Raw genomic sequence first — 19,021 nt, 5'->3', positions numbered from 1 at the left:
GCAGTTGAAGCGGAATCTGTCCAGTGAGCATGTGCAGAGAAGTGTTCACATTCTGGAAGTAATGTTTGCAGGGTTGAACAACTAAGAAAGCAGTTTTTAACAGCGAAACTGTTTAGCAAATCGTAATTTTTCGTGTCTCCGCAGTTAAAAATACCAAAGATTGCTGAGTGCACGCCCGTGAGCACACAAATGTGAGCGCGGGCCTCGCGGCGACCTCCCGGCAGTTGACAAAACCAAGAAAATGTCTAGCTCGCGTGTGTGTGCCTCGCGACGACCGCCCAGCGTCCCCTGCACACATTCGTCAAGCCAAGCATACCCACTAAGGAGATTGGCCAAGATTGCAGCGACCACCCGGCAGTTCACAAAACCAAGAAAATGCCTAGCGCTCATGTGCGTGCCTTGCGACGACCGTCCAGCGTCCCCGCCGCACGTTTGTCAAACCAAGCATACCCACCTAGGGAAATTGGCCAAGATTGGCCCCCCCCAAAAAAAGACTCCAGCGTTTGCTGTAATCGTGGCTACACTTGCTCGGAGTGAGAAGGACACGTAATAGCGTACGCCCCTCCAATGTGATGTCCAATGATTATCACTTATAAAATGCAAGCCCACGCTTACAGCAACAATGATGGAGTAAAGGTTGTTGGGGCAGCTAAGATGAAGCAAATCGGCTGCAATCGTGGACCTAACCTTCGTGATGGTCGTGAAGGTTGCGTACAGCTTCGGTAGCTTCAAGTCTTGTGCGTTAGTGTGAGCTTCCGTCATTTTTTCCTTTGTGTGACGCAGTGTTAAGGTTTGTTGTGTGCTTCTGGCTAGCAAACAGTACCAGTTGAATGCTGGAAGCCAACACGACGAGACAGGAGCCATTTAGGGAAGGGCCAAAGTCAGTCAATTTATTTTCACATAGCGGAGCTGTGTCTAAGTTGCCGGTTCTTGTATGCCGTATTTGCTCGCATGATCCTTGCACTACGTTCTGAAAAAAAAAATCGGTGTGCAATTAGGAAGTTAGTGGGTGCGATAATTATGGGGAGAAAAAAAATTTCAAGGAGTAAAAACGAGCTTAAATAAGATTTGAATAGGTATTATATATAACCAAGACACTTCCAAGCAGGACTTACCTTCATAATAAAAGCACAAGGTCGACATGGGCAGGAAGCACAAAACTTTATTGATTGCAACCAGATACCCCCCCCCTTCCCCTTTTCCCCCCCAATTCACCATTTCGCGTTTGGTAGTGGGTAACCCAAGTGTGAGCAGTCCTAGTCCGAGTCAGTGCTGCTGACATTACTGGTCGTTGTCTCGTCGTCACCTCGGGATTCCACGTCGGCTTCAGAGGCCTCGTCTCCATCCCACACCAGGTGGTCTTCAGTGGCACCCAGGGCATTCGTTTTTTTTTCGTCTTCTTGAAGCTCGTGACGGTGACGTCTGCAGCGATCGCCTTCCACGGTTCTGATATCCAGCTGCACAGCAGCTCCACCAACGATGTCCTTAACTCTTTCGGGACCGCCGGAAAAAGTGATGAAAAAGGGAGGTCTCGGTACAAATTTTTTAATACATAAAGCAAACGCACCATCCTGCCTTAGCATATACCAAAATGCAGCTAATTATATGTTCTTTGGCATACAATACCAAGTTTTACTTCAACACTGACGATAGAACAATGAAAAAATCTGAAAGTAAGAACTTTGTAAAAAAACTACGGAAAAAGATAGAAAAAAGCGTAAATATAAAAATATTAAAAAAAGAATAAAATTATTTCAGGATATACAAAATCTAACACAATTCTTTGTTTGTTCATCGCGAAAGTTTGATGCGGCTAGGTGTAACTGGTTTTTTGTTTTGTGTGTGATCTCTTTGGCACTAGGGCCATGGCTACGTCGTCGTCCAGGTACACGCCGGGCTCTCGTCTCGGCGAAAACTTGATCCGTTTCTGCGCTGATGGCAGGAGATCACCACCATAGGTAGTTAACACCTAGCGAACAGATATAAACTAGCGTGAGCATATTTCGAGTGCACATACCTACTCCAGAGCCAATTGAAACCGAAACCAACACCCACCTTTGAGCGCGATTTGATGTTCCAGGCTGATCGACACCCGAATCCTCACTTGAGCTGAAATCCAATCTCTAAAGCCGCATTCCGCCTCTTCACTGCCACACTCATCGTTAAAATCCACAGTAGAAGGCGAAAATATGCGAGACGAGACGAGGCGGATTTCTTATCGCGCTCGCGCGAGTATGACGCCATGTGTGTTTACATTTGAAACCACTGCCCGTCAGAATAAAATATCTGATGCGTTGCCGCCTGGCGATAAAAAAAGAAACTTCACAAAAGAGAAAACTCCAGTTTTCAAACAATCTCCTAGATGTCGCTAGGTGTTTCATCGAACGAAAATTTGTATTCTGCAGGCTCGCGAAACCATCGATCATATGTGATCGATGGCCTATGGAGTGGTCCCGAAAGAGTTAATTAGCTGACCGACGTCAGAGCGTGCTGGCCTTCGGCCATCCACTCTGCATACAGCCTTCGAACGTTATCTTTGAACAGCTTGTTCAAAGACACGTGCATAGGCTGCAGGACGTTAGGCCACCTGGAATGACAGCCAGCTCAGTGTGCAGCTCCTCTAACTTTGCGCGTCTTGTTGGTTGCCTTCAGTTCCTGGTGCTGCCGTCTCCAGTTGCGCACGCTGAAGTTGTTGATGCCGAAGTGCTTGCTTGCGGTGCGGTTGCCATGCTCTATGGCGATTTTGATAGCTTTCAGATTGAAAGCGGCTGTATTGGAGAAGAGATTTTTGAGTGGCGCTCCTATTAGCGCCAACGAGAAACTGAATACAGTCTACGCCCGTTACAACGGACCCTCTGAATCCGGAAAAAAACGTCCGCTGTAGCCGAAGTATGCAGTATCCGACAGGGGGGGGGGGGGGGGGGGGCTATGAACCCTACAGTGGGTACTTTGAACGATATTGCATGCATAGTACATACACTTCGTTCTTTCTACACGCCTGCAGCACCTCTGCACAGTGTTCGCGCGAGGGCAAAGAATCTCGTAAACACAGTTTCCAAAACGTAGCACCGGCACTTCGAAAAGGCCTAGCGCATGTGGTCAAGCGTGTAAAAACGCAAGATGAGCTGAGCAAATACGCAAGAATATAACTAGGCGCAATTATAAACCAGCTATAAAACATCAGTCGTGCCCATCAGCATTAGCTAGGCTCTTTTAAATCCCCTCACGACGAGGCAGGTTTTCCCGAAACCGTTCGTCAAACAAATCGGATCGCTGCCTGACGTTCCCTCAAGGCAGATTCCACATTTTTAGCGATTTTATTCTGGTCATTGAAACAGATGTAATGAAATAATCTGATGACGGCCAGCTGTAAAATCGAAAGTTAGACCAGTTGGACTGCGCACGGTTACCGGCAGATTGCACACAATGGATGGGGAACAACCCCTACTTGAGGCATTTCTTACCTTTTTCACCGAACGGAACGGGAACGATGCATGCGTGGGAATAATAAAAGTCGAACTTCACTGAACCCGAGTTTTTTATTACATAAAAAAACTTACGAGGGCAGACTCGCCTCCGAGTGCACCACTTCGAGTATTCGATTGCCCTGTTTTCAATCTCACCGGAGTCACGTTTATCGGCAGCGGCCTTGTTCTTGACGGTACAGCGGACACTGTGCTTAGACAGGCTTGTACTTCTGGCGATGTCAGCCTGTTTTTCCCCGTGTTCAACAGCGTTCATTACGCTTAATTTATCCGACAGTGAAATCAGCTACCCTGCCGCTCATGCCGCTGGTCGCACAAAAAAAAAGCCACTGGCTTGGCTTGGCTGCGCCAACGACCCGGCTGCCAGCAATGTTGCCAGACATAATAGTTTTCTTGCCAAAATAAACGAAAAAGCACACCGGGCGCCGGCCCCGCGGAAGTCCGCTATAAACGTTCAGTCGAAACAATTTTCGCCTAAAATTTAGTCTGTTGTAGCCGATAGTCTGCTCTAGCCGGGTCCGTTGTGAGCAGAGTGGACTCCATTTAAAATGCATGGGTACCAGACAAACCAACAGAAATGGTCTGTTGTAACCGAAAGTCCGTTGTTGCCGGATCCGCTGTAACGAGCGTAGACTGTAGAGGGGAAACAAAGCAGACAACACAGGCTTTTTCACATGGCCGAAGAGGTACCTTATATTTCTGCAGAACGATATTTAGCTGTTTATCTAATTCTAGGGAGTTTATTATATGTTGATCTGAAAGAATTACTGCAACTGTACACATTTCCCGAGAAGATTTTGCTGGCTGCTTTACAGCGTTTTGTCCGGACTAAAACCGCACTTACCTGACATTCTACCGTCTCTCTGCGAGGGAAGCCGCACTTGGTTATTCTTACCATGGCTATGAGAATCCGCACAACTGCTGCACCAGTGAAGTTACTAAATGAAGAAACAGAGGAGCGAATTATCCAACGTTTAGTTCTCGGCGTTCAAATTAAATTCCAGTTTGATAAGAAACTGTATTCGCGTCCATGTACTGGTTCACCGACTGGTGCAAAACTTGGTCTCCCACCCTGAACTTAGTCGCACCCACTAGCCGTTTAAGGCGGCAGAGTTATAATACTTTCACAGGCTTTCGCAGACTATATACGCACAAATACGTGCGACACTGACCTGGTTATGTACGCATGAAAAGAAGCTTCGCCAAGTTCGCTAATCTCGCGCGGCTTTAGGAGCCACCGAACTGCCCTAACGGCTGCCCGCTTCGCGTTCTGTTGTTCAGGAGAGGGAAACAATAAGAGCAGTGACCTCCGGCATTTTTGTGTGTTTGTGTTGATTCCGACAGTCCAATAAGCGCAAAGTGCTGGGGAAAGAAAAGGGAGGGCGGGGGGTGGAGGCGGCGGCCAGCTCTTTTCTTTGTATCGTTCCCTGCCTCAACGTCAACTTGTCTTTCTTTGTAGGCATTTATTTGCAGACAGAGCCACGGTCGCGTGATTGTTTAGACCAATGAGCATTGGTGTTGCGGCGACAGCTTCTGTTTGAAACGTACTGGTTTTCTCGACGTGCTAAGGCTGCGCGGAAGGTGTTGGCTTATCGCCCCTTGAGTTAGCTGGCCTGTGTCGCTGTGCAGTGTGTCTTATAGAGTTATGAAACTGTATGGTATGTCCATCTCGCGGTTTGCCTTGCTTGTGCTTGGTCCCTGTGCTTGGTCCATCACTGTCTGCGTGTCAGCTCGCCCGTCTGATATGCCCTGCTGGCTCTCCGTGCGACGATGTCTAATGACCATTGGATACCGAGTCACACAACAGAGTGTGTGGTACATGTAGGGCTGCCTATTTTGTGTGGATTACGGGTCGTCGTCCGCGCTGGAAGTGTTTTGCGTTGCTACCTGTAAGTATCGTGGTCCTGACTGTGGCGCAACAGGTGCAAAATTAAAAAGAAATCGTTCCGTGTTATAGTGCTATGCTCGTTCTTTTTTTGTTTTTTTTTTTTGTTCGTTCGCGAATGCTCGTTCTTTTTCTTTTTTTTTTTTTTTTTTTTTTTTTCGTTCGCGAAGCCGTATCCTGGCATTTCTTCATCAGCGCTTTCATCTTGGAAACATCAGCTTGTTTTAAGAGGAGCCTGTGGCTTGAGCGTTGCAGGTGACGAGCGCTAACATTACTTGTACGCATTTTTAATGGAATGAACGCGTTTTTAGACCACTGTCGCGTGCGTTGTTTTGAAGCGAAGGTTGCTAGCGAACAAAATATTTTGAGAGCAGATTTAGCATGTTCAAGTTACATTTCGGCATAGCGTGCACTGTGGGGTATCTATCGTCGTCGCAAGCGGGGCCTTATAAATTGCCGCACTGACTCACGACTCAGTTCTTAGGTATGGAGCTTACTATGTATGCACAGGGTTCATCAAAAGTGACGTAGAGCCAAACTTCTTTTTTGACCAGTAAGGAGGAACGTTCAATGCGAATTCTCGAAAAACTTGCAACTTTCGGCGGCTTATCGTGTTCACCCGAGCAGGTAGTCCGACGGAACAGCTGTTCTCTTAAGTCATTCTCTTTTCACTGCCGCGAATGATTGTAAAGCCTTTTGGGTCGGCTTTTCATGTCTGCGGTGATTTCTGTGCTTTTATTATAATTTCCGTCCGAGATGCGCCTGAAACACTTTGCGCTGAGGTGTACTACAGACCAAGTCCAACGTTCCCTCAAAATTTTAGCTTTGATATTCAGAGCTTGCGTTGGGTTTCCGGCTGCGGAAAGTGATGCAGGTTAACGCCTCATGTGTATTTCATTGATTTCCACTGCCCCACTGCGCATAATTTCGCCGTACATCAAAGGAATCATGTTTGACAGACTAGTGCCCTATAGAAACCTATGTATTTTTGTCACTTGTTTCCCCTCTATACCCCGCAGGGGGCACCTTGTGTACTCAAGGTGTTTTGGTGAGCAGCGCCACCACGGTCCCGAGCTCCGCAGGGGTGCCTACTGCCGTAGGCACTTGGTGTCTTGCAACACCACGGACCCGAGCACATGTGGGTTGGACCCACCCACGTCCCGGCTGTGCGTGGCTTTGCCGTGTCCGGGGAAAAGGGGAACCTGGTGGCTGAGCCAAAGTTGGGGTTGTTTTGGACCTTTACGGCCCCCCAGCAGCGGCAACATGCCACTTCGGCCCCCGCTTCTCGCAGACGGTACCCCCGATCTGACCCGCCCGGGGGGAATCAGCCAGTCGCCTTTTCCTGTCCTCCTCTCAGCTCTTTCTTGTTCCTATTTCCTTTCCTAACACTGTCCTGTCATCTCATTTCTTCCTTATTTCTAAGCTTTTCCAGGCGGCGAGGGTTAATCCTGTGCAAAGATGTCACTCTCGATCCCGAGCATAGGATTATAGTGGCAAGGTACGGCTAGCGTGTTAAGTCACGTTCCCTTGTTGGGCTCGGTGGTGGGGCGGCCGGCCTTACTACCGAGTGTACACCATGTATTTATGGCTTCTTTTTCCACCCTAAGAAAAATTGATCGGTCCCTGAAAAGGGGCCGCACCGAAGTACCTAGCATCAGAGCAGCTCCACCTGTCGAAACCTTTAACAAATACCTTGTGGTACACTCCGAAGAAGAGAATGCACCCCTAGCAAAAAAAAAAAAAAAAACGGTGTTCCTCATTGCAAAATACCTCGAGAACATCGTTGGGAAAGGCTACCATGCAAAAAAACTTGCCTCAGGTTACCTGCTGGTAGAAGTACAAAGAAAAAACCAAAGTGAAAACCTCCTGAAACAGGACACCCTGGCTCAACTAAAAGTGACGGTCACGCCACATCGTAGCCTAAACACAACCCAAGGCGTCTTCTCTGAATGAGAACTACTTCATGAGAATGAAGACGATCTCCTCGAAGGGCTCAAAGACCAAGGCGTAACAGCTGTGCGGAGGATAACTATACGTCGCGCAGGTGAGGAAATCAGAACTAAGCACACTGTTCATCATTCAAAAAAGAAAAAGAAATAATCCAACTGAAAGTCACTGAGAACCTGACGTTCCCACAAGCACCCCTGAAGCATGCCTTGCTATCGGGCAAAAGTTACGCAGACGCAGCTCGCCGGGGTGTGGGGCGTCGTCTGGTAGATGCGGGCACCCAGTACAGCGAGGCTGACCTGGTCCCGTCGCAGCCCCCCACTCAGCAGCAGAAAGTCGCTACCGTGGCTTCTGCTGCTGCACTCCGACCTAGTGCTGGGCGAAAGGCCGCCAGCACGACTCCTGTCCAGGTCAGCAATGTTGACCTGGCCTCGTCTCAGGCACCTGTGCAACAGCAGAAGGCTGCTCCTGTGGCTACTGCTGTTCCAGCTGTGCCCAGTGCTGCGGCTACGGCCTCTAGCACAAAGTCTGGTTCTGACAATCATTCAACTTCAGAAACCGCGGCTGAGGCCATGGATGTCTCTCCAAGTACGTCTGCTCCTGAGGCATCACAGGAACGCCGCGATGCCACAGGTCATGGCAAACCGACCACACCAAAGGCCAGTAAAGTCGCTGCCCCTGGAAATGACCCCACAACCTAAGTGAACCTGCTCAGAAGGGCCCCGAAACACGGCCTGATAAAAAGAGGGGAAAAAACATGATCCAGAACATGGTCCTTTTTTCTCTTTTGCTGATTTTCATGGCTGCTGAAAGTGTTATGTACTGGAATTTTAGGGGGTTGTTAAAGGAGTACTGACACGAAATTTCTCGCTTTCAGTTTTTATGCTGTAAAGAATACCTATTGGCCTAGTAATTACGAAAATCGAACCGAAAGCCGTCAGCCGCCAACACAGAATTAATTATAGCACGTTTATTGCAACCAATTTCAAATTTGGTCGCCGCGGGAAAATGGCCATTCGAAGGCCAGCCTGCAAGCGGGCAGCCTTACGTCACGGTCTCACCCGTGACGTCAGGGACGTTTTCTTTCCTCCATGCGTTCGCCGCATCGTCTGCTACGATTGCACATGGTCCGCGACTCGCCCACGCAGTCGACATGTCGTCTGAATCTTCAGACTCGGATGAGTCACTGCCACCCGACAGACAGAACAACTTTATTTGGCCAGGCGATTAGGCCGGCGATGTCTTTGCCGTCGTCCGTTTTTTAATATCACTGCGGCTCGAACGGCGCAGACCGTGATAGCAACAGCTTGTCGCCACTCTTCTAATCGATCTGATTGCGAAAAATAAGCTCTACATGCGAGAAACTAGATGTTAGTGTGTTGAAAATTGTGCTAGGAGTTGTTATCAGCGCTGAATTTAAAAGTGGCGTTCAGATATTTGCCGCGATGGTAAGCCTACGCTGACCGACAGCGGAGGTTCGGCGCTCCGACCCAGCACTGCCGGCACACCGGTGCGGCGAGCGGCCGAAAGATGGCGCCACCTGCGCTCTAGAATCAAAACAGGCCGCGGCAGATGTCTTGGTCACCGATCGCAGAAACGGAAATTATTGCCAAAATAAAGCTTCATATGCGAAAAAGGGGATGATAGTGTAGTGAAAAGTTGTGTAAGGGATGGTCATTCGCAGTTATACTATAGTGTACTAGAATTCTAGTACACTATAGTTGTACAGATACCAGCGATCAAATAGTCTAAGTTGGGATACTAAGTTCCCAACACCCAAGGTGACCCGTGCAACCCCGAGCCCGCTGGCTTGGGCGACAGTTCTTGCTGCCGCCGGCGTGCACGAACTCCACGAAGTCCACATTTAGCGCTGCATGTCGTCGCGTGGAAAATAATGCATCTTGGCGTCGTCGTCGATTTGCTCGGGCAGGCTTCCACGAGCAGTACTTCGCATACCGCGAGCTTGCCATAGCACAACTTGGGCGAGCTCGGCGACGCGCACCGCCGCGTCGCCGCGGTGCTTGTCGACATCGCGCACCACGCCGTTTTCGGCACCAGTGCCAAACACCATGCGCCGGCAACGAACTGAAGAGCAAAGACGTCGAACACGCAACGTTTACAAGCATTGCTCACACAGCTACGCCCACGTCTCCTGCCCAAACGAATACCACCGACAACAGCAGCTCAGGATATTGTTTCCGGTTCTGAAAACGACTATATGACGTCACCCTGAACCGGCCAGACACGTAGGCCAATGTTTCGTCACGCCGAAAGCGATTGCGCTAGTGCTGCTGATTTGTGGAAGCTCGCGGCCTGGACAATCAAAATCGATTTTAGATGTGATTCCGGCCTCGGATCGCTGCAAAAGTTTCTGTGAGGCGTCTGTACAAACTACTGAAGCCAATTATATCATTTTTTAGGTATCAAAATTTGGTGTCAGTACTCCTTTAAGAAATCTAGACAATATTTATGAAATCCTCACCAATCACAAACCACAAATACTGTCTCTCCAAGAAACACACCTGTGCCCATCACAGACAAACTTCCTAACACAGTACATTGTTTACCGTAAGGACAGACAAAATTGCATCCAGCCGTCTGGTGGTGTGGCAGTAGTACTCCAAAAATCTGTGGCTTGTCAGTACCTCCAGCTACAGACGTCACTCGAAGCTGTAGCTGTCAGAGCCATAGTTTTTGGCAAACTAGTGACAGTTTGCTGTCTCTACATTTCACCCGACTATCGCCTTTCGAACATCGAATTTGAAAACCTAATCAATGAATTACCTCAACCTTACATCATAACCGGTGATTTTAATGCTCACAACCCCATCTGGGGATCTGTGCGAGCCGATGCTTGAGGGCGGCTCATTGAAAGGTTTGTCACGACATCCGGATGTTGCATCCTTAATAAGAAACGCCCCACATATTACAACTCCACATACCACACATACTCAGCAATAGACCTTGCAATTGGCTCTGCAATCTTACTGCCTATGCTTGAATGGAGTGTATTTAACAACCCGTATGGCAGTGATCATTTTCCTGCAAAACTAACGGCTGTAAACAATGACTCTCAAGGCACAGAACCACTTCGAACATTTAAATTACAAGCAGCTGACTGGAAAACATACAAAAACATCCAGGCTACCCCCTACAACAATATGCCATTTAGATGTTGAAGCAGCAAGTTCACTGATTACAGCCCACATTCTTGACTCTGCTCAGAAAAGCATTCCAGAGACTACTTTTAAAACTCTCCCAAAACCCAGACCATGGCGGAATGAGGACTGTGCGCGTGCACGGTCTGAACAGAACAAGGCGTGGGCACTTTTATGCCGCTATCCCACGGCCGACAACCTTCTCAAGTTTAAGCAGCCAAAAGCTAAAGGGAAGCGTACGCGACGTATGGCAAAAAACGAAAGTTGGACCAGGTTTATATCATCTATAAACTCTTATACAGATTCTAGGAACGTCTAGACTATAATAAAGAAGCTAAAAGGATACAAGAGTCATCCTATTCCCCTAGTAAGTAGTGTGGGTAACTCAGTAAAAGTTCAAGCAGATGCTCTTGGGAAACACTTTGAACATGTATTCAGTTCTTCACATTATACACAAACCCCGCAGGGGGCACCTTGTGTACTCAAGGTGTTTTGGTGAGTAGCGCCACCACGGTCCCGAGCCCCGCAGGGGTGCCTACTGCCATAGGCACTTGGTGTCTTGCAACACCACGGACCCGAGCACATGTGGGTTGGACCCACCCACGTCCCGGCTGTGCGTGGCTTTGCCGTGTCCGGGGAAAAGGGGAACCTGGTGGCTGAGCCAAAGTTGGGGTTGTTTTGGACCTTTACGGCCCCCCAGCAGCGGCAACACGCCACTTCGGCCCCTGCTTCTCGCAGACGGTGCCCCCGGTCTGACCCGCCCGGGGGGAATCAGCCAGTCGCCTTTTCCTGTCCTCCTCTCAGCTCTTTCTCTTTCCTATTTCCTTCCTAACGCTGTCCCGTCATCTCATTTCTTCCTTATTTCTAAGTTTTTCCAGGCGGCGAGGGTTAATCCTGTGCAAAGACGTCACCCTCGATCCCGAGCATAGGATTATAGTGGCATGGTACGGCTAGCGTGTTAAGTCACGTTCCCTTGTTGGGCTCAGTGGTGGGCGGCCGGCCTTGCTACCGAATGTACACCATGTATTTATGGCTTCTTTTTCCATCCCAAGAAAAACTGATCGGTCCCTGAAAAGGGGCCGCACCGAAGTACTTAGCATCAGAGCAGCTCCACCTGTCGAAACCTTTAACAAATACCTTGTGGTACACTCTGAAGAAAATGCACCCCTAGCAAAAAAATCGGTGTTCCTCATTGCAAAATGCCTCGAGAACATCGTTGGGAAAGACTACCATGCAAAAAAACTTGCCTCAGGTGACCTGCTGGTAGAAGTACAAAGAAAAAACCAAAGTGAAAACCTCCTGAAACAGGACACCCTGGCTCAACTAAAAGTGACGGTCACGCCACATCGTAGCCTAAACACAACCCAAGGCGTCATCTCTGAACGAGAACTACTTCATGAGAATGAAGACGATCTCCTCGAAGGGTTCAAAGACCAAGGCGTAACAGCTGTGCGGAGGATAACTATACGTCGCGCAGGGGAGGAATTCCGAACTAAACACATTGTTTTGACTTTCAACCGTCCAACACTTCCCGAATCGGTCCACGCTGCATTTATTTCCTGTCCAGTGCGTCCATACATACCTAATCCGCGAAGGTGTTTCAAGTGCCAGAAGTATGGCTATGGAACTCTGTCGTGCCGTGGCCGATCCATCTGTGCTCACTGCGCAAGCACTGACCACACCAGTGACGATTGTAACAAGCAACAAGTGAAATGCCCAAACTGCAGTGGACCACACTCTGCCTTCTCACGTGCATGTCCATCATTCAAAAAAGAAAAAGAAATAATCCAACTGAAAGTCACTGAGAACCTAACGTTCCCACAAGCACGCCTGAAGCATGCCTTGCTATCGGGCAAAAGTTACGCAGACGCAGCTCGCCCGGTGGTGGGGCGTCGTCTGGTAGATGCGGGCACCCAGTACAGCGAGGCTGACCTGGTCCCGTCGCAGCCCCCCACTCAGCAGCAGAAAGTCGCTACCGTGGCTTCTGCTGCTGCACTCCGACCTAGTGCTGGGCGAAAGGCCGCCAGCACGACTCCTGTCCAGGTCAGCGATGTTGACCTGGCCTCGTCTCAGGCACCTGTGCAACAGCAGAAGACTGCTCCTGTGGCTACTGCTGTTCCAGCTGTGCCCAGTGCTGCGGCCACGGCCTCTAGCACAAAGTCTGGTTCTGACAATCTTTCAACTTCAGAAACCGCGGTTGAGGCCATGGATGTCTCTCCAAGTACGTCTGCTCCTGAGGCATCACAGGAGCGCCGCGGTGCCACAGGTCGTGGCAAACCGACCAAACCAAAGGCCAGTAAAGTCGCTTCCCCTGGAAATGACCCCAAAACCTAAGTGAACCTGCTCAGAAGGGCCCCGAAACACGGCCTGCTAAAAAGAGGGAAAAAACATGATCCAGAACATGATCCTTTTTTCTCTTTTGCTCATTTTCATGGCTGCTGAAAGTGTTATGTACTGGAATTGTAGGTGGTTGTTAAGAAATCTAGACGATATTTATGACATCCTCACCAATCACAAACCACAAATACTGTGTCTCCAAGAAACACACCTGCGCCCATCACAGACAAACTTCCTAACACAGTACATTGTTTACCGTAAGGACAGACAAAATTGCATCCAGCCGTCTGGTGGTGTGGCAATAGTACTCCAAAAATCTGTGGCTTGTCAGTACCTCCAGCTACAGACGTCACTCGAAGCTGTAGCTGTCAGAGCCATAGTTTTTGGCAAACTAGTGACAGTTTGCTCTCTCTACATTTCACCCGACTATCGTCGTCGTTCAGTTGCGTCTTACATCTGCTGGGTTAGTACAATATTTTTAGCGGGTCTTCATAATCTCAGAATAAACGCCCCCCGATGGGGAATAAGCGATCGCTATGTATGCGGTGGCGTGCGATTATCTGCGCCATCTATTCTGGCTGCGCACGGGTGTTTAAATTCCGCGCGTGCAGGCATTCCTCCTGCATTGTAGGACAGGCATACGACAGACGTCGTTGCGAAAAAAACGACGCCTCTGGGGAGAGCGAAGAAGGGAAGAGCCATGTACAGAGGCACAGCGACGAGAGGGCAAATGAAGGAGGAAGAGAGCAAAGGGAAAGCTGGGCGGCCGGCGGCGCGTGGACATTATCGGCCCGAGCAAAAGAATTTTTCTGGGCCACAGTCGGCGCTCCTCTTTATATCTTGCTCCGTGGTCACACCTCTCAAAGGACCTACAAGTTCCTCTTGCTGAAGTTTACTGCACCTCCATTCATGAGTTGGTTTCTCCGTGGGACATTTGCCCAATTCAGTGTGACATGTCTTTCAGAGAACTGCAAAAGAAAAATGTGCCAAACTTTGTTATTACTCAGCACTTTCTGTCACTCAGGGACAAATACAAGGCAGCTGAATTCTACACAGGTGCCTCGAAGACTTCTGCAGCGATGTCTTGTGCTGCGATTGGCCCCATATTCACTTTGTCCAAAACAATGAACAGGAACACTAGTATATTTACTGCAGAGGCATATGGTATCCTGCTAGCTTTGAACCACATTCTCCAAAACGAAATTAAGAGCTCAGTTATATACACAGACTCACTGAGTGTTGTTACTAAGCTTTCATCTCTGAAGGCTAGTAAAAACCCAACTTTTAATGCTGTTCTAAGAGCTCTGTACTCGGCTTATAGTCTCAAGCTTGCTGTCACAGTGTGCTGGCTTCCGGGCCACTGTGGCATTGCTGGAAATGAAGCCGCTGACCAAAGTGCTGCAGCTGCTGCTCTTCGTGAAAGCATAGATATTAAGCTGGTTCCATATCAAGACCTCAAACCTTATGTGAGGAGGAAGCTGCGAGAGCACTGGCAACAACAGTGGGATAAAGAAATGAGCAACAAATTACATGTCATTAAACCTAAAATTGAAAAACCTCCCTCTGAGAAACATGCTAGATCAATAGAAGTGGCCTTATGCAGACTTAGAATCGGCCACACACACATCACACATTCATACCTGTTGACTGACACAAACAAGCCACGGTGCCATCGATGTGGAGGGCAGCTATCTGTCCTTCATGTGCTTATTGAATGCAAGATGTGCAACATTGAAAGGAAACGTCACTTTAATGAAGTTTACACATATAATATTCCCGTGCACCCTTCATTATTTCTTGCAGACCATCCCATGTTCTCTTACAAAAAAGTTTTTAGCTACCTTGCAGACGTAGATTTTTTAAAACACATATCTTATTGCCCATAACCTCACCTGTGCTCATGACGTGTTGCAAAACAGTGGCAGGACCTGATGCTTTACACCTTAGGTGCCTGCACTCACTGTGTTTTAATGTGACCCTATATAGGCACCCTTTCTCTTAGTATATACTCATTATGTTTTAACATGGCCCTATACACCATTTCTCTTAGAAAATTTTTAATTTAATGCCTTTATTACAAATCTTTCTCATCTCATTCACGGTCGTCATGGCGCTCTTTGCCTTTGTCAGCCTTGCGCCATTAAACCTGAAATCATCATCATCATCCCCTCTATAGAAATTTGACTGTGGCACCCCCTAAATTAAGCGGCGCCACCTGTAGGACGATGTCCTCGCGAATAGCTGGCGTACCACCCCTTGGCGAAGCAGCACCAAAACCAGCACAGAACAAAGCAATGAAAAACTCGAAATGGCGGAAAGCGGGCTCTCGACAACTGATTAGACGGACTGCTGCTCCTCCAACAAAGGGACGACTGCGGGCTGCGCGAATGCCATCTAGTAGCGCGTGCACAAAGCTGGCTCAACGACAGTGTGAGTAGTGTTTGAGAGATGGTGCTAGGCTGCCATGCGTCTGGTGCGCCTCTGCATACACCGTGCTCTCTGCCAAACGGAGGGGTGGCGAGCACGTGCATCATGCAGGTTTCGCGAGCAGATGACTTTTTCCATTGCAATTTTGGGGGTGCACTGCAAGGATTATGTGAGGAAACAAAAAATCCAAGTTTTGGCAGCTCAGATTAGGGGTGCGAGCATTACGCGACTGTGTGAATTATGCGAGGAAATGCGGTATACGGCATGCACCAAGTCTCTGTGCAGTGCGCATTATAAGCACCTACCTGATATGTCGAAGCAGCAACTTGCCTCCAATGTGAAAGCTTCTTTTTAATGCTAATATTGTAATGCGTGAGTAATAATGAATTGCTTAATTTTAGGGGTGTGCGAATATCAATTTTTTTAATTTCGAAGCGAATTCGAATAATAAAAACAAAGTTCGAATCGAATCGAATATTTTTCGAATATTTTTCGAATACGAATACTTATTGTTTTTTGTAAAATTAAAGTTTTCACCATCTAGAGACACAAAAACTGCAACTTTATTGCACAACAAATCACACAAAGTAAAATCAGGAATTACACAATACCATTGCACTCAACAGGTTAAGGTCTGCACTCACTTAAATGTTAACATGGAGAAAGGTTAATTGCTCGACATCTTCGGGGAGCAGTGACAACCTCCTGCTCGTCACGACTCCACCAGATACCGAAAGTAGCCGCCCACTTGAGACACTAGTAAGCTGGCATGCCCGAGCCCGTGCATATTGCCGCGCGCTGATACAGTAAAATCTCGATGATACTAATCTTGCGGGACCGCGAAAAATATTCGTATCATCCGAAATTCGTATGAACCAACACAGACCAAAAAATTCAGCGCTGAAAAAAGTTTTCGTTTATTTCTTCTCTTACTTTCGCGTGAAGAAATTCGTGATTTTTTCTGCTTTTTTTAACCCCCATGTCGCAAAGCAGTCCTTTCTGGAGCACGTAAAGCTCCGCGCTCGTCTCCTCACTCGCTGTGCCCAAGCTCGCTACACGCCGCAACAGTCAAGCATGAACCGCATGGTGCGTTTTTGCACGCGATTCGCTCGCCTCGGCTCTTCGAGCGCTGTATTTTCACGCCCGCATCGAATATTTCGCACCCGCGGTAGCGCCTACCTCGGTCAGAAAATGACGCACGACGGGCGCGGCAGAATGGAGGAGCCTGACTACTTGCGATGAGATCGAGACAGCCGGCTTGGCTCCGCCGGAGACGGTTAGGCTTAGCACCCCGGCAAATATTTTACGGGCGCTTTCTAGCGGCGCGGGTGATGTTTTATAGTACCGTTTTCGCATGCATTATCAGCTCCTTTACCGCACAAGCAACTGCGTGTCTCCCATGAGCCGCATTTTAAAGAGCGGTTAGAAACGGTCGCTCGAGCGCCCGCGACACTTCGCGGCTGGAGCCGACGCCAAGTTGACGCCGCAGGCCGCGCCGCGCGCACCGTGGGAGTGGTTTCCCGGCGGTGTCAGCGCGCGTTGGGCGTGCGCAGAGCGTTTTCGCGAGCAGAAAACACCGATACAGTCTGCGAAAGCACGTACCGTTCGCCGTGTATATGCTTCGCCACTTAGCTGCTGAGACACGCTCTGAATATTTTTTTTTTTTTTTTTTTAATTTTGGGTGGTTCGAATATTTCGAACCATAAAAGTGTTATTCGAATCGAATCGAATACCAAAAAATTCGAATCGAATATTCGAAGTTTCGAATATTCGCACACCCCTACTTAATTTATAACGACAACTTTGCCCCAGTCGTCGTTGGCACGAATTCCTGGCAGCCATATGGCCGCGCCCCTTGCGAGTCATAGAGTTTCATACAATAATAACTAGAGGGGAAACTGGCGCTAGTGTCAGCGCGAACACGGCGGCGGCGCTTACGCTTCAATGGGAATGATAGGTAGTTGTGGAACCGGATTGCGCAAGATCAAAACAAGCTTATGGCTGCGCAAAATGTGTTTTTTGCCAAAAAGAACTCTTATTGCCTGGTTCTCTGTTTACAAATTACATTGCAAACAAGAAAGTTAGTGACCGAAAACTGGTTTTATACGAACTAAAGCGGCGCGTTAAAGTCAAGGAGGTTTGTGGAGCAGGTTTGCCATTTTCCGCCAACTACAGCAGGACGTGGACTTCTTTAAAAACTATTTCTAAAAGTTTCGGCGCTGGTAGTTTGTAATACTAAGAAAAGTTTTGTGCTCATAAAAAAAAGAATTAGTGACATTCATCAAGCTGCGTTCCTATCAGCTGCCGGTACTGCTGGTCTACGCCGTAGGAGCCAGCGTTTGCACGAAAGATGTGGCTATTCCAAGCTATTTGCAACTGTCGTCAGCTCAACAATACATTGCTCTGCCGAATTAGCAGCGCTGCACCTGCCCGTATCTCCTAATTCGCAGACAACTTTGCTGCACAGAGCGCCATCATTTGTGTTTTAGTGCTCGCTGTGCCGGCAATGGATTGATAACCCACCCAATTCGCAACTCTGGTTATAAAACATTCCAGTCAGGGCGGCGTCAGTGCACGCGCGGCATGCACTTCAAGGAGAAACGTATTTTTGATCGCTTCTTTCAACACCCCGCGTAGGCAAATGCATTTATGTAAATCGAAAACGAAAACGAAACTATCTGCACAATCGAATCCATAGTAACTTCCGCAAGCCATCGAGCGCCAATCCGAATCCAGAACTACCCATCACGCCCATTGAGTTGGACGATCACAGCGCCAGATTCCTCTCTAGTTGTTATTGTATGAAACTCTATGTTGCGAGTGGATCGTCCCCAACAACAGCCCCTGCCTTGTTCGCAGTGAGGACGACAGCTTGGGTGGTGGCAATCCCCTGGTCAGGGGCTTCCAGGATGATGTGGACCCCGAGGATGTCCGGCCGGCGGCGGCTCCTGACCTCGGCGGCCGCCGCCAAGAGTGGCCAGCTGCGCAGCTTGACACTGTCGCCGCCGCCGCCGCTGGGGATGCACCAGGTATGGCAGCAGGCAGTCAGGGCCTCTTGGATGTCCTCATCACCAGCAGGGGTGTTCTACGTGAGAGCTGGTGCTGTGAGGCTTGACCTTTCTCTCGGTTGGATCGGTAAAAACTGGCTTTTTTTACGAGCAAGTGCCAAAACTATGAAGGGCGTTCACCATCCGCCAACCAGAGAACCAAACACAGAGAGTTCCGTCAAAAGAGGGACTACAACTGCCACTAGCATTCTGCCCCACAGGCATTCATCCCACTGCGTCTTTCCTTGTGGAAGCTGCAGCTTAGGCTCCACATTGCTTCCTTTGGTCGCAATAATTTTTCTTCAGCTCCTCACGATCTTGACGAGGCCCTCGCTTTTTGGTGCCATTCGATAATGGCGAGATATTTGTTATTCTTCCTTTGTCATCATGATTGTCCTCATTGTTTGTGATTTTGTTGGTGCGTGAGTGGTCCTTATAGCAGAGTTCAGTGGTGGCATAGTTTTGGGGCTGAGCCGTCATTGTTCCTTCATCGCACATGTGCTTCGTTTTGCGTTGTTCACTGGGCCCTCCGCAAATATTGTAAAGAACTTACCATGACGGCAGCCGTTTCTCATTGGAAAATTCCGGCACTTTTGTACTGCGCTCAGCAGATGTGCAAAACAATGAGTCGGGCTAGCTTCCAGCCCTGTGATATCGTTCATGGCGCTCCTTTTCTTTGTGCTCTTTTTTTTTCTCTCCTGGTCACGCCCTGTGGAACGCGTCGCTGCCAAAGGC

The 19,021-nt window shown here is 48.7% G+C and overlaps 1 protein-coding gene across 3 annotated transcripts in view; it reads left to right on the top strand.

Moving 5' to 3' along the window:
* The window catches only part of LOC144176982 (rab-like protein 6), a 92,912-nt gene that overhangs the window by 51,705 nt on the left and 22,186 nt on the right, over positions 1 to 19,021 (top strand). For all 3 annotated transcript variants that reach the window (XM_077705244.1, XM_077705242.1, XM_077705243.1), the window contains exon 10: positions 18,099 to 18,268. In XM_077705244.1, coding sequence (XP_077561370.1) covers positions 18,099 to 18,268 — 170 coding nt within the window. The remainder of the gene's footprint in view (positions 1 to 18,098; positions 18,269 to 19,021) is intronic.

Source organism: Haemaphysalis longicornis, unplaced genomic scaffold (genome assembly GCF_048455015.1).
Source record: "Haemaphysalis longicornis isolate Haplotype H1 unplaced genomic scaffold, Haemaphysalis longicornis Haplotype H1 scaffold_1, whole genome shotgun sequence".
NCBI classification, from domain to species: Eukaryota; Metazoa; Arthropoda; class Arachnida; order Ixodida; family Ixodidae; genus Haemaphysalis; species Haemaphysalis longicornis.
Note: the sequence above shows the minus strand (reverse complement) of the source record. Positions and strands in the feature narration are given on the sequence as shown.